The sequence below is a fragment of the Drosophila sechellia genome, chromosome 3L, assembly GCF_004382195.2.
Source record: "Drosophila sechellia strain sech25 chromosome 3L, ASM438219v1, whole genome shotgun sequence".
Classification (NCBI taxonomy): domain Eukaryota; kingdom Metazoa; phylum Arthropoda; class Insecta; order Diptera; family Drosophilidae; genus Drosophila; species Drosophila sechellia.
This window is the reverse complement of record NC_045951.1, coordinates 2,284,879-2,298,706: the sequence shown is the minus strand read 5'-3', so window position 1 is coordinate 2,298,706 and position 13,828 is coordinate 2,284,879. Positions and strand designations below refer to the sequence as shown.

Genomic DNA, 13,828 nt, shown 5'->3' with positions numbered 1-13,828 from the left:
TTCGCTTTCATTAATATATTCCTGCCTCGTTGAGCTCCAGTTTGAAAAGATTTCTGATTGACAAGCCCCCGAGGGCAGCATTAACTTCCTCCCAAAAAAAGAAAACACAGATTTCCCTTTTCCAAATCATCCTTCAATTTATGTCACATTTCGCTCAGGACACCGACGTTTTCAGCCCAGGACTCACACGTCTCTTTCCCGGGCAAAAAAGTGGGCCAAAGGCGAGGATCTCAATTATTAGGGCCTAAGTGCCGTTAAAACCAAATCAATAATTTTCCTTTTTCCCATCTTGCATGGCCGGAGGAATGCGAAACGATGACAGTGTGGAATGCCTGCACGGGGCAGGAATCCATTAGATATGCGAGTTCTGGCCCAGATCCCGCTGGCTCCTCCATCCCTAACCTTCTCCTGGTGCCGCACATATCCGCACACCCATGAATTTCCAAATGACATTCAATAAGCGTTCGAGATGTTCAATTATTTTCCATTGCATCGATTTGCCGTCAAATCACAAAAGAACTTCAATTATCCTTCGGCCGAAAATTATAAATGCATACAGAAAATAATGAATAGTTGAATAATCTTAAATATAATACCAAAATGTTAATATTGAAATATATTTATTTAAATACGACATGAAAAAATGTAAGATATACTGCAAGTTCTATTTTATATATGTGTGAAACATAACTTTTCATACTTAAACTGTATACGTATGCTTAAAAAACACCATAAGATAATTCCCGTTTTTCCGCCTGTGTATGATTCTCCCATTGTTGTTGATTTTCCTGCCAGCACGTGACCCATTGAAAATAAGCCTGGTCGGAAGTCGTTTGGCACTCATTTTTGGCCCACGCTTTGGCCATTTCCCATTACCCACTTCCCACTAACCGCCTCCCGCCACACACGCCGGGGGCGTGTCTCTAAACCAGTTAGCTACTTTGCATTAACGCTCGCCCCGGGAGCAGCGTTGAGTGGCCCAACTATATCCGATAGCACTTAGACGCCGCCCGTCCAGTCCGCTGTCTCTCCATCGAGATTCACATGGAGATGGTGATGGCGATGGATGCGGAGACAGAGATGGAGATGGAGATGGAGATGCGTTGACGTGTTAGTGGAGCGCGGCCCGGGGAAATTCGGGGAAAATGGGAGAACAGGATGTGCTGACTTGACAGGGACGAAGCCCGAAAAGCTTCCGCTGCCATGGCAGCCCAACCGCAGAACAGGATTTCGTTGCGGGCAGCTTTTTGGACCCCATAGCGATAATCCTCATGGTCCATATGGAAATGCATGAACGACAGACAATGTGAGGGAACATACATTGGGAGAAATCATTTACACATTGTATTAGCAAAGAGTTCACCTCCACTAAAAAACAAGCTATAAATGTCAGTTAAAAGTGCTCTTATATTCCTGTATCTTCAGGATTGTATTGTACAATTTACATTGTATTTGTTTCAGTGTAGTGTTAAAGAAGATACAACATCACCTTGGGCAACACGAACTATCTGCTCGAAGGACTTTAAAGGCTGCTTGGCGATGGCACAGCTGCCGGCGAAAGTTGTTGATATTTTGTTAACAGATTTATTTGCGCTTCGTGTTCACGCTTTTATTTGCAATTTTCCAAAAGAGCTCGGTTCCCTGTCGATTTTCTCGCTTTTCGATTAACCGGAGAAGTGGTTCCTCGGATGTTTTGTCCCATTCAGGCGGCGGAGCACAAAAGAAATCAAAGCATTTGGGGAAGCTGCCTGCCATTCCCTGTCAAACCCACTTCAAGTGGGCGACACACAGTAGTGTCCCACCGCTCCTTTGGCTCAGAGGAGGTCCTTTTGTGTTCGGGGATTCGGTGGTGGCATTTTGACAGTCCCTTGTCCCTAGTCCCTCAGTCAGTTTGGGTGCCGAAGCGGAGGAACTCTCTCGTCTGTCAATCTCCTGCGGATTGAAGTTGATTTAGTTGATTTATCCTGGCGGCGGAGGCTTTAAAGTGGCTTTAGACATCTCTGAAATGCCCGGAAAGCCCAATGAAAATGTTATTTGGCCAGCTTAACTTGTACTACCGAAATAATTGTTGTGTGCAAATTTAAGGGGCCTTTAAAAGATCCCAAACTTCAGGGCTTTCCACTTGGCTGCGCCCCTTTGAAAATGTGCAGGAAGAATTAAAATATTCATACGGCTTTTCGGGGCATAATTTAATTACACCCCGGGTTTTTTGTGCATCTCCTCGACTGGAAGGCGGATGAGGCTGGGGAAACCTGTGCAGCGGAAAATCGTTTGTCACTCCCGTTGGGACTTATGCTTTCGTTCCTGACGTTCCTTTGACTGCCTTCCGACTGTCCTTTTGCCGCCTTCGCAGCATTCGGTTTTTGTTTTTGACACAGAAGGGATTAAAACTGACTGTCTGCGGGCTCCGGTTATCTTTCCGGTGCCTCAACAAACGTACAACCGCATCCGGACCTCTGGGAGTTGCAACTCTAAAATAAAATACTCTGCTAATTCAGAGCCAATAAGGCCAAATTATTGTTTCTTTCTTTAACTTTGGGTTTGGTTACCAAGCCAGATTGTTATGACCATTTTAAATTGAATTGTTTAGTCTGTTTGTTTCTTCAGTTCTGATCCAGTATCAAAGCTGCAGGCCTATTCGGGCTAATCCCACTCTTTCTTTTGGTTGTGAAGTGAACACTTTGGTAGCCAAAACACCCACGTTTGGCATTTGCAAATCAAGCGAAAGGAGACAAGTTTATCATGGCCTTTTCGGTGGCAGCTGCTCCCACTCCCAGCGGTTGTAGCTGATTCCGGTGACTTTTATTCCGTTTGGTATTTTTGGAGCACAGCTGGGTGGCATTGGCACATTTATTTGTGCTCCATGGGCTGCAGCGTGATCCGCTCCAGACTGCGAGTGGGCGTAGTCAACACGCCACGAAGCCATAGCGCAGCCCCCCGGGGCAAAGGTCACACTCGCAGCGCACAGACAACAGTTGCTGATTAATTGATTTTATATCCACCGCAATTTTCCGCGGCGCCTTGCGGCTGTTTTTCCGACTGAGTCGACGGAATATACGGAATCGGAAGCCTCTGCAAGGGATGCCGTGCAATTTATCAGCCAACTTCCAATTAACACTTGCCTGGCCTTTTCCACACCCAACGTCTCCAGGTTGCGAAGTTCAATCCTCTCGACTTTGCGCAAGTGAAGGGCGAAGAGATATGGGAATGGCAGTATAATCTGAGCACTTTACTGACTACTTTAAGCACCGCGTCCAATTAGCTTAATTAATGTCGCTGTTTTCAGAAGTTTTATGGCAACGTAAAGTTGCCAGAAACAGTAACATATAAAGTTAAGTTCTTAAGAGGTAAAATAAACTGCAATAAAGTCAATGCAAAAAGCTATTAAAACAGAAGAACTGCTGACCATGCATATATGTGGACTTCCAATTTACATATTGAACTATTTGATTTATCAGCGACAATAGCACCAATTATTTACCCTCTCCTTCTGTACGAATATGAAACGTTTATTTGCTTAGCTTAGATAACAACAATAGCGACCAAAGTCGTTACTTTATGTACAAAACACCAATACCAAATACGAAGAGCACTCGAGGGCCCACAGAGCGACCCATTCTCGGTTATTGCCAATCTAACTGCAATGGCACATTCAGTTTTTCAGCTTTCAGTTCGGATTGCCTTTTGGATTGGCTAGTGGTGGCCAAAAGTGGGTGTTAACATGGTTACCAACAGCCCTGCATCAGACCCAGCTGCTGGATGGCCCCGCATCCAACGCGATTCTGCATGTAATCCGGGAAATTGCTCTGCAGGACTCGCATCGTGTTCCGCTTGTAATCGGGCACCGCATGGGTCACCAGCTGGCAGGTCTGGCTGCGGTAAACCGGCTTGAAGTTGGCCTCCGCGAACGTGGAGTTCGTGTCCCAGCGGTACACCTCCGCGTCGCCCTCGTTGCGGAAGAAGATCGCCGAGCCGTTGTCCGTGCCGATGATGACCATGCGACTGGGCTTCTTGCCGAGATCTGAATATGATGCTAACTTAATAAATGTTTTCTTTGAAATTCGAAATATATAACTCACCCAAGATGCGTCCATCGGCCACACCGCTCCTCAGATACTCTGACTTCAGGGAGAACAGTTTGTTGGTGCTCAGGTAGGTGAAGTACAGTTCCGTGGAGCCGCAGTCCCGACGGATGAGGGCTATGTAGAGGACATCCCTCGACCGACAGCCGGCGGTAACGGCCTTGGGCAGCACCACCCTGAATCCCCGATCCGCCTGGAGATTGTACACGATGATGGCCCGATTAGCGGCATCACTGACATAGACAAAGCAGCCGCCATCCGGAGCATAGTCCACCACTAGATATTGGAGTCGGGAACTGCTGGAAGTCAGACCCTCCAGGGAGACAGTCTTCAGAACCTTGCCAGTCTTCACCGACATGGCCACCACTTTCGGTGGGCACTTGCGCACCGGAGTCTCTAGAGTGTTCACTATGCCCGTGTCCAAGACCCAGAGCACCTCGTTCTGGTCCACCACCAGATCCACCACCGATTGCAGTGCCTTGCAGTTGCCCTCCTCCTGGAGGTCCCAGCAGGGATAGGGCTTGAAGGTGGTGGAGCAGGTGCCCGGCTTGACACTGGTCTTCACCAGCGTGGCCGGAACTCCCTTCCTGTAGCGCGGCAGAGCCAGATAGATGGTGTCTCCAATGAGCTGTGCCCGCGTGGCAATCACATTCTTGGGTATAAACTTTCCGGAGCTCTTGAAGAGCGACTTGGTGCTGGCGCAGGGGAACTCGAACTGCCCACCCGTCCACTGGATGGGCTGCGAATCGGAGTGCGCCCGATCCGGAGTCCACAATCCGTACTTGGTGCCCTGCGAGCGGGCCCAGCCAACCAGGCAAAATGAAAGGATCACGGCCAAGTGCAGTCTCATCGTGGTAGCAATTGTTAATGGTGCGGCAACGACGTGCGCGTTCTGCTCCCCAAATTGGCCAAGTGGCGTACTTATATAACCCAACAGCCCATAGAATCTGACCACAAGCCGGCAACGTGCCTCGCACCCGATTCTCAGCTTTTAGACTGATTTTTTGCGAGCTTTATAACCTTGGCAAGAGTTTACCAGCAAACGCTGGTAAAAACTAATAGTATTAATGGCTGAAATGTAATCGTTAAATATGAACAAGTATACATTAATTAGATAGTTCCATTCCATTACATAACTATAAGCCAGCCATTCGAGGACAGAAGCCTGAGAAGTTTTCCAAAGGACCAAGGCGAAGGACACGTTTCTCCCGCAATAATCCAATCGACCATAAAAATGGAATTGTAATTACTGCAGTCAATTGAAAACGGAGCCCCAACAAGTGTCTCCAGATTGCGGGCGATATTTTTAGCTAATTAATTGCGGGCAACAGAATGACCTCAATCTGTGATTTTGCCAGCCATAAGTTGGCCAATACAGAGTGATTGAAGGAGTGAGAAAAAAATCTCAGCATCCCCGGGATTTCCCTGCAGAATTCCTGGGCCATTTCGCCATTTCCATCACCGTAATTGCCCCTAAATAGGTTAAGGCCCTCGATACGGGCAGACAACCCGGAATCGCCCCAAACCAAAACCAACGTGTTTGGCATGTTAAATTGTCAGCCGAAACCCGCATTCCGGTTGGCTTTTCCCCCGCCCACCAGAATGATTTATACGAGACAAGCGCACATACATACCCAGATGGAGCGCAAAAAATTGATGACAAGCATTTCCGGGCTGCTCATCTGACATAATTTATGTAAACACTTACCTCCCGCCACATAAAAGTTTTGGGGGGTAGATAAGAGACTGCCGGGCGACTGCCGACTGACCCCCATTAGCTGGGGAAACTCCACCCGCTGCTCGGGAAAACCATGGCCCCACTTTCCCCAGGTCGTTTTCCACACATTACATTGACAGTTCTTGTTTATGGCCCGTTAACGGGGCGTATGCGTCATCTGCAAAATCGGGGATTATGTGAGACTTCTTTAAAACGCGCTGCGCAACAAAGCAAAGTTCACCTTTTTATATGTGTGCCAATAAAAATCCAATTGAAAACGCAAATAAGCCAATAATTTACCGCTTTTTTTGAAAATGTAAAAACAATTGTATGTGGTCACGTTTGATTTGTTTTGGTAAATAGGCCAAATGAGGTTTATGCTTTTTTAACTTTGTGCTGAGGAAAGCGATTTTCTTTACCGGGAATTTCACATAAATTAAATGAAAACTTCGGACAAACTTCTTTGGAAATGCTGAACTCCAGGGTGGATTGATTACTTAATTTAAATTAAAATATCTGATTGCTCTTTGAAAAAGTATTCAAATGATAGAATGTTAATTAGCTTTCCTTTTATAGGTAATTTGATTTAAATTGCTTATCAGAGAAACTTTTCAGTGGTTTACAGTTGTATTACAGGGTATTAAAAAGTCATCAGCTGCGCTTAAAGTTAATCTTTCCATAAATTTGGCCGCTCGCCTAATTTATGTGCTTTGCTTTCACTTTGCTGGCTTTCTTTCGTCGGCCAAGTTTTGTTTACGTCTGCTTAAAGTTGTCCACATCGGCTCTTAACCTTTTGCAATCGCTATAAATTATTGCCTTTATCCGGTGGCCCATCTTCGTTTAATTGTTTTGCAATAATTGAATTCATTGAATTCATCCGACAAATTGCTCTTGGCACCCCGTTGCTACTGTGTGTGCATATGGAATATACACTTTTTGCACCCAATATGCTATCAATGAGTTTACATTTGCCATTTAAACGCATCTGTCGACATCAAGGAGAAAATATTTCCAAATGAGTGCGGATTGTTCTTACAAATACACTATCCATGGAAAATGTTGCCAAATTTATTGAGTTTAATGTACAATTTTATTGTGGATGGTCTACATTTCTTATCTTAATCACTTAGAGTCTAGAGATGAATAAATGATTGCTGATTATGAGCTTTGCCATAATCGTATCTGTAAGCTGTTTTGGTAAAGTAAAAGAGTCTTAGCATCGTCAAATTTCCATTTGCATACTTTGCTTTTATTTATGTTGGAGCACATAAATATTTATCCACAGATTCGGCGGAGATGTTGGCCCGACTGACAATCCCGCCCACATATCACAGCACATATCACATCCGCCTGCTTTTGGGCATGTGTGTGCCATAAATCGGGGGATTACGATCGTGGAAAGAGGGGCAGGGGGGACCCATGGCAGTTTATTGAATCGGAATTCACAAAAATTCAATCTGCATGTAATTTGGCATTATAGACAGACCCTTCCCATCCCGCCACGCGGAAGGAGCAGCCAGTCTGACCCCCGATGAAAGGGTTATCAAAATGTTGACCCGCCGATGGTCATTTGCTGGGCTGCTGTAAGGAGATTAAACATTTTGTGATTTAATGTAAGCCCGGTGCTGGCCATAATTCGCGGCACGTGCTGTCTCAAACAAAGGGCTCTGCAGCTGGACACCGAGTCCTCCTCGCCCGAATGAATGTGTCAAAGCATTTTTTATTCGCCGCTATGCGATGCGTGGGTTCTACGAGGATACGGGGTCATCGGCCACGTCTGGCGGATACACCTCTAGTGACACCCCACCCCCCCACGCAATCACCGAGCAAAAAAGTCCACCTAAATCCACAAAAAGCCTTGAGCAGCCACAAAAAACAAAAATATGGCAAAAAAAGTTCCAGGGGGCACCCGGATTTGAACCGGGGACCTCTCGATCTGCAGTCGAATGCTCTACCCCTGAGCTATACCCCCGACTTGAAATTGGCGAACTCAGAGCGCCTTTTGAAGTGCCCTGCTGCGATAAAATTCCGCCTTTGCATTTATCTTAAAATAGAAATGAAATCAATTTGGAACTGAGTGCTTGTGTAGACACAGCTCCGCGAAACTCTGGGTGTGAATCACACGGCGATGGGGCTTCGTCGAATCTCCGGCAACTTGCAATCTTATCTGCGAGTAATGTGCCCCAACTCCCCAACTTTCTCCTTTCGCCCGCCCCGCCACCCAAAAGCAAACTGATAGCTGCAGGCGGACTGACAGATGTTTTTGTCAGCCGAAAATAGCTGGTAACTCGAGCCAAGTAACTGAAACTTTCTCGGTCGCAGATATGCACGTCACAGACGTCAGCATTGATATTGAACTTTTGGGCCACTTTGGCAACTGTTTCGCAGCGACCTCTGAACTTTGCCTGCCGAGGGGTGAACTTGCTACTCCGTCGGATGCACAAGAGCGATCGATGAGTGACAGAAGCAATTTCGCAACTTTAACCCATTTTATTGAACGGACTTGAGTGACTAATTAGGTGCTCATAAATGGCTATAATAGAACAAAGTGATACTAGGAAAATAAAAGCAATAAAAGGAGTAGAAGTGATTAATTAGACATGCTTACATAGCCATAATGGCACAAACTGAAATTTGATTTTGAAAATCTGATTTGAAGTAATCCAGATTGAGCTCACATTGTAGAAGGGGTTAAGTTTGCATTTCATTTCCGCATTGCTTAGAAACCGAGTAGCGGAGCGGGCTTAGAGGTCTGGCCGACTTCCGGCGTGGGCCAGACGTGCTGGCTGGGTGGTAGCCACTCCAGACAGACACTTGTTCCCCCCCGTGTCAAGCATCCAACGACCTTGCCACAACACGCTCCGCACGCTGGCTGCATAAGTCGGTGGGTATAATATATATAAATGCAGGTCTGCCGACGCTCAGACAGTTTTATGTTCTGGCCGACGTGGTGAATCGAGTGCAGAAGCTCAGTTTGTGGAAAGCGCAGTAAGAAAAGCCGGAAAATGTCGCAGCTGCACCTGCTGCTCCTCGTCGCCTCGGCCGCCGTGGTCCTGGCGGGATACAGCTCCTCCACCGACGAGTCGACGGATGCCTCCAACTCCATTGGCGGCACCAAGTGCGAAAAGAACCCGCTGAGCGAACTGACCTTCCAGCTCAGCGGCAGCAGCCTCCACTGGCCCTGCGAGTCCACCAAGAACATCTACGTCCAGTCCGGCCGCTATGTGCCCCGGAACGTGATCGTGACCCGGGCCCAGCTGCAGCGGGACTCTGCATTCGTGGCGCTGCCCAGGTACAAGCAGGGCGTGCCCTTCACCCTTGGCAAGGTCAACCTGAAGAAGGGCGAGTGCCTGACCAAGATCGCCCCCTATCCCTGCTGGGCCATCCAGGAGGAGGGCAACTGCCAGGCCCTGCAGTCCGTCGTGGACATAGCCGTCGATCAGAACGTGAGTGCAATTAACACCCGTATTGTTTGGGACATTTTTTCGGGGCTCATCCAAACTGCCAGTTCTGCCTTTAATTACGTAATGCTAGTTGTTGGCCACCATGGAGGCATAGCACTTTGACCCACTCCCTCCTATATTTCAGCTAAATGCTCAATTTACATTTGTATCGTAGGTGGATTACAGGGTAGCATTGAACTTAGGGCTATTCGATTTTTCTAAAAATGATTTAGTTTAGCATCTGATATTAATATTAATGTGCAGTAGCAGTATTAAATATCTAGTCCTTCTTAAAAAGTCGATCAGAATCAGTAGTTTAACTCCAGGGTATCGTTTTCGCATTAACCCTTTGCCGGACGCACTTTTTTAACTGGTTATCGTCGCTGTCGACCAAAAATTGCTTTTTTAATCAAATAAACGGGGCGACAAAAGCGAAGAGCTCCAAATAAAATTCATGCCCGGCAATTGTCGGCGCCAACTGAAGGGTAGAATAAACGGATACGGAAACGCTGAAAAAGCGGTGGGGTAAATGGAATATTATAAAGGACAAGGACTGCAGCTGAAAAGTGACAGGCAAATGCAGTGAAAAATTCTCGGAAATAATTTGGAAATGCTGGGGACAGGCCATCCAGCCTTGTTTTGTGCATTTCGATTGCACTTCAGAAGTTGTGAGCTTTAATTTTAAATGACAGATGCATTCGCAGATATTACAATGATGACATAAAATATTCACATGACCTACTTACGATAAGCTGCAACTTAATAATTTCCTTCAATTATTGTTGGCGTCGATTCGTTCTCATTTAAATGCCAATCCCGTTTAGCTGAATTTATGCAAATAATTTCTTTATTTTATTTACACAAAAGTCGACGAAACAATAACAAACGGCAAACAAACGAGGCGACTGCATTTATTTATTTGCGCAATTTTCCATTCAGTGCTTTTCGCTGATACTCATTTTATGGCCACATATTTGCGAATGTGGAATTTTTAACGCCGCCAACATTTCAATTAACCGCCAAATGAAAAAAGCAAATGAAAACATTAAGAACAATCAACACGAGCCGCAATTGATAGCAATTAAAAATTGTCTTCTCCGTTCGCAGGGACTTCTGTGGGCCTTGGACGTGGGCATTGTCAACACCCTGGAGCAGCCCATCCGCAGATGCAGTCCCAAGATCGTTGCCATAAACACGGCCAACCACAAGGTGGTCAAGAGCATCGACCTCAGCGACCTGGTCACCTCCGAGAGTCGGCTGCAGTTCATTGTGGTCGACTACTCCAAGGACAACAAGCCATTCGTGTGAGTTCCATCGCCTATTCATTTGGTTTGTGGAAAAACTCCTTTATCACCATTTTATAGATACATTTAAGCTCAATTCGCGGATACTTCATCAGTGAAATGAGTTGTGCTTAATCACTTTGTGAAATACATCAACTATGAAATTAATACCACACATTACATTAATATTAACCATTATTACTAACCATTATTTGTTAGCACAATGATATTCACAGATTCGTATTGCAGTCATAAAATATTCGTTGAAATCATCGAACTGAATCAAGAGTTTTATGTGCAATTGAAGTACTGTTACCACACACTTTCAATCATCATGCTTTCAATCAGCGATCATTGAGCCGATTAAAAGGGATATTAGCCACTTAGAGGCTCATATCTTATCTGCTCAAGGTAGTTCTAAGAAGTGTGGCTATATGAACCAACCATTCACCAGCCAATTAAAATCCCATTGTATACATGATATCTAATCTCACTCCGCATTATATTTCCCTCACTTGCAACCATAGCTATGTGGCCGATGCTGGAGCACGTAGTATCCTGGTGTACGACATCACCGGCAACAAGTCCTACCGCATCGTCCTGCCCAAGGCCACCGCCCCCACAAGCGATGTGCTGTACGTGGCGCTCACCGCGAAGCCGGATGGCACCTCCACCCTGTTCTTCAGCTACCTGAGCTCCCCACGCCTGTACTCCATCAAGGGCGAGTACCTGCGCGTGGGCCAGGGAGCGGGCTCCATCATCGACGTGGGGCCCAAGCCCTATGGCAAACAGGCGGTGCTGCTGGGCGCCGACGGAGGCACCTCGCTCTTCTTCCGCTACAAGGGCGAGAACGACATTTATCTGTGGGACTCGGAGACCTGCTTCAAGGCCGCCAATTTGCAGGAGGTGCAGCGGGGAGGCGACTGCCGCCTGTCCACCCAAGTGCTACCCGGTCACAAGCGATTCATGTGGGCGCTGGAGAGCAACTTCCACGACTTCATCTCGGATCGCACGGGCTGCAACGGAGCCTCGATCGTCCTGCATCCTGTGGTGCGGGAATGTGACGACTGAGTCCGGATCACTCCACTTTCTTAGGCTTAAGATTCAAACTGATTTGTTGTCGTTACTGGGTCTCATTAAAATTTGGTGAATGTTTATAGTTATTTGAAGTTTATTTTAAAATGATTTTCATTTTTTAAATAGGCCTTTACTTGAATCAATATTGGTACTATGATACAATTCATTACTCGGACTCTGATTGGCACTTTCGAGTCTCAGCATTGAAATACTGTCCTATTGGACAGCTGTAGATCTGCAGCTGGCGATCGATGCATATGCAGTACTCATCCTTGGTGGAGACATTGGGACAGCTGAGGATCTCAAAGTCCGAGCACTGATAGATCCCATCAGTCACGCAGGTTAAGATCTTAGGATCAATGTAGAAGCCGGCGGGACAGGTCATCACATCCAGTTCTCCATCGACACACTTGCAGTATTCCATCTCAGAGGTTCGGAAGGGGCATGGGTACCTATCGTTGTTCATGCACGTGTGGGACTCCTTCGCCTGAATCCTCATGCTCCTGGTGTCGGGCACGCAGCTGTAGCTGTTGAAAACGAATCCCTCGTGACACTTCATCATCAGCGGATACAGCGAGTCGGCCGTGTCATTGATGCAGACGTAGAAGTACCGGTTGTCAGGCGCCCATCCACCCACTTGTCCCGACCGACTGCAGGTGAACTGCTCCTTGATGCACTGCTCACTCTCCCGGGGCAGGACACAGGTGCCCGTGAGGGTGGAGTAGCCCGCTCCGTTGGAGCAGAGGCGAGGGGTGTCCACACTCTGATCGCTGCACTCGTGGTACCTCCTGCAGTCGTACGGATCCGGGAACAGGCCCGCCTGCTGACAGCTGAAGGGACCCCGTTTGGGCACCTGGCACTGCGACTGGAAGGTGCATCCGAAGGTTCCCTCGTCGCTGCAATAGAAATTGTAATCCGATTGGCAGCCCAGCATCGACATCGTTTCCCAGCTGCCGGTGGTATCGCGGATGCAGTAGCCCAAGGTGGTGCAGTTCATGCAAACGAAGCCGGGAATGCGCACATCCTGGCAGGGATTATCATTGGCCCTAGCCGATCCGATCGCCAGACCGAGCAGGAGTAGACAAACCGGTACTGAAGACCTCATCTTGAAGACTGTTGGCTGGGTCATCTGAGGGACTATCTTTTATAGCACCGCCTAATCAGCCAGACAAGTGTCTTTTTCTTAATTAAACAGATAAACTCTAATAAGTATTATCGACTTGATAAAGAACCAAAATATTACGACGTTATAATAATTTTAGAAAACTTACTAAGCGTAGCCAAAATTGTAATTATTGCAAGATTATCATCAAAACTGCGAACTGATAGATCCGGAATTCATTGAAAATAGTTTCAAGCTAATCAGTTTTATTCCAAGATAGGCTAGCTGCAATAACTATAATATGTTGGGTCAACAAGCTCCAGCAACGCAGGCAAAGGAAATTAGATTGAAGATGGTTCCTACGGAGCATCTGAAATACTCAATATCACTGCCCTTTTCGCGACAATGATAGTACCCAGAGCAGTCGGCGGGATCCCCAAACAATCCAAGCCGCTGGCACTTTCCAGACGAACTGGGCAACTCGCCGTCATCAGATCCGGTGTTCAGGCAAATCTTCAACTCGTCATCAAAGGTAAAGCCCGTGGGACAGTAGTTAAGTTGCCATTTGCCATCGATGCAGAGGCAAAAGACATCGCTTGCCGTGCTGTTGGGACATGCGGATGCAGCATAGTCCTCCTGGCACTCAACTGTTCCCACACGGCAGACCAATCGGTTGGCATCGAAGTAGGTTCCTTCGGGACATTTCCAGATCTGAAGGTGCTTATCTTTGCACAGGCAAAACTCATCCACACCTGTAGTCATCGGACACTTGCCGATCTGGTGATTGGTACAGCTAGTAGTGTCTGTAGATACGCAGGCTTGGATAGTTTCATTATAGTAGTAATCATCTGGACAGGATTCAGCAGCTGCATCCAATCTTGGCTCCAGATAACTGCCGTTCCCCAACCCTTTTCCCATTTGAAACAACAGGAAAACTAGGAGGCAGATAAACAGTGGAGATGAATCCATGTTGCAAACTTTCTAAGTAGACCTCTTCACTCCGCCTTATATAGCACCTCACAACCGGACGCAGAATGTTTCGGTATAATTAATAGATAAACTGCAATGTTGCCCCGAAAAAATCATTCTATGGAACATTTATGACCTAGTCACAGCACTTGGCA

The 13,828-nt window shown here is 46.7% G+C and overlaps 4 protein-coding genes and 1 non-coding gene across 5 annotated transcripts; 1 reads left to right on the top strand and 4 right to left on the bottom strand.

Moving 5' to 3' along the window:
• Window positions 1-3,485: 3,485 nt before the first annotated feature.
• Window positions 3,486-4,980, bottom strand: LOC6610472 (protein yellow). The gene is made up of 2 exons (XM_002035016.2): window positions 4,080-4,980; window positions 3,486-4,021 (listed from the first exon to the last, which is right to left on the bottom strand). Exons 1-2 carry the CDS (start codon window positions 4,930-4,932, stop codon window positions 3,726-3,728), a joined length of 1,149 nt encoding a protein of 382 aa, XP_002035052.1. The 5' UTR covers window positions 4,933-4,980; the 3' UTR covers window positions 3,486-3,725.
• A 2,719-nt stretch (window positions 4,981-7,699) lies between these two features.
• On the bottom strand, window positions 7,700-7,771 carry Trnac-gca. Its single transcript has one exon. It is a non-coding gene; the product is annotated as a tRNA-Cys (tRNA).
• A 957-nt stretch (window positions 7,772-8,728) lies between these two features.
• Window positions 8,729-11,688, top strand: LOC6610470 (major royal jelly protein 1). Its single transcript, XM_002035015.2, has 3 exons — window positions 8,729-9,245; window positions 10,350-10,546; window positions 11,053-11,688. Exons 1-3 carry the CDS (start codon window positions 8,805-8,807, stop codon window positions 11,594-11,596), a joined length of 1,182 nt encoding a protein of 393 aa, XP_002035051.1. The 5' UTR covers window positions 8,729-8,804; the 3' UTR covers window positions 11,597-11,688.
• Window positions 11,689-11,707: 19 nt separating this feature from the next.
• On the bottom strand, window positions 11,708-12,728 carry LOC6610469. The gene has a single exon (XM_002035014.2). The coding sequence runs from the start codon at window positions 12,705-12,707 to the stop codon at window positions 11,769-11,771; it is 939 nt and encodes a 312-aa protein (XP_002035050.1). The 5' UTR covers window positions 12,708-12,728; the 3' UTR covers window positions 11,708-11,768.
• A 211-nt stretch (window positions 12,729-12,939) lies between these two features.
• Window positions 12,940-13,673, bottom strand: LOC6610468. Its single transcript, XM_002035013.2, has one exon. The coding sequence runs from the start codon at window positions 13,671-13,673 to the stop codon at window positions 13,014-13,016; it is 660 nt and encodes a 219-aa protein (XP_002035049.1). The 3' UTR covers window positions 12,940-13,013.
• Between the last annotated feature and the right edge of the window lie 155 nt (window positions 13,674-13,828).

Bases quoted from the DNA above. Each gene is read 5' to 3' on its own strand.
- LOC6610469 (XM_002035014.2), bottom strand. From the start codon at position 12,707: ATGAGGTCTTCAGTACCGGTTTGTCTACTCCTGCTCGGTCTGGCGATC.
- LOC6610468 (XM_002035013.2), bottom strand. From the start codon at position 13,673: ATGGATTCATCTCCACTGTTTATCTGCCTCCTAGTTTTCCTGTTGTTT.
- LOC6610472 (XM_002035016.2), bottom strand. From the start codon at position 4,932: ATGAGACTGCACTTGGCCGTGATCCTTTCATTTTGCCTGGTTGGCTGG. The intron at 4,022-4,079 runs GTGAGTTATATA...CATCATATTCAG, and splicing joins GGCCGATGGACGCATCTTGG to ATCTCGGCAAGAAGCCCAGT.
- LOC6610470 (XM_002035015.2), top strand. From the start codon at position 8,805: ATGTCGCAGCTGCACCTGCTGCTCCTCGTCGCCTCGGCCGCCGTGGTC. The intron at 9,246-10,349 runs GTGAGTGCAATT...CTCCGTTCGCAG, and splicing joins ACATAGCCGTCGATCAGAAC to GGACTTCTGTGGGCCTTGGA. The intron at 10,547-11,052 runs GTGAGTTCCATC...TTGCAACCATAG, and splicing joins AAGGACAACAAGCCATTCGT to CTATGTGGCCGATGCTGGAG.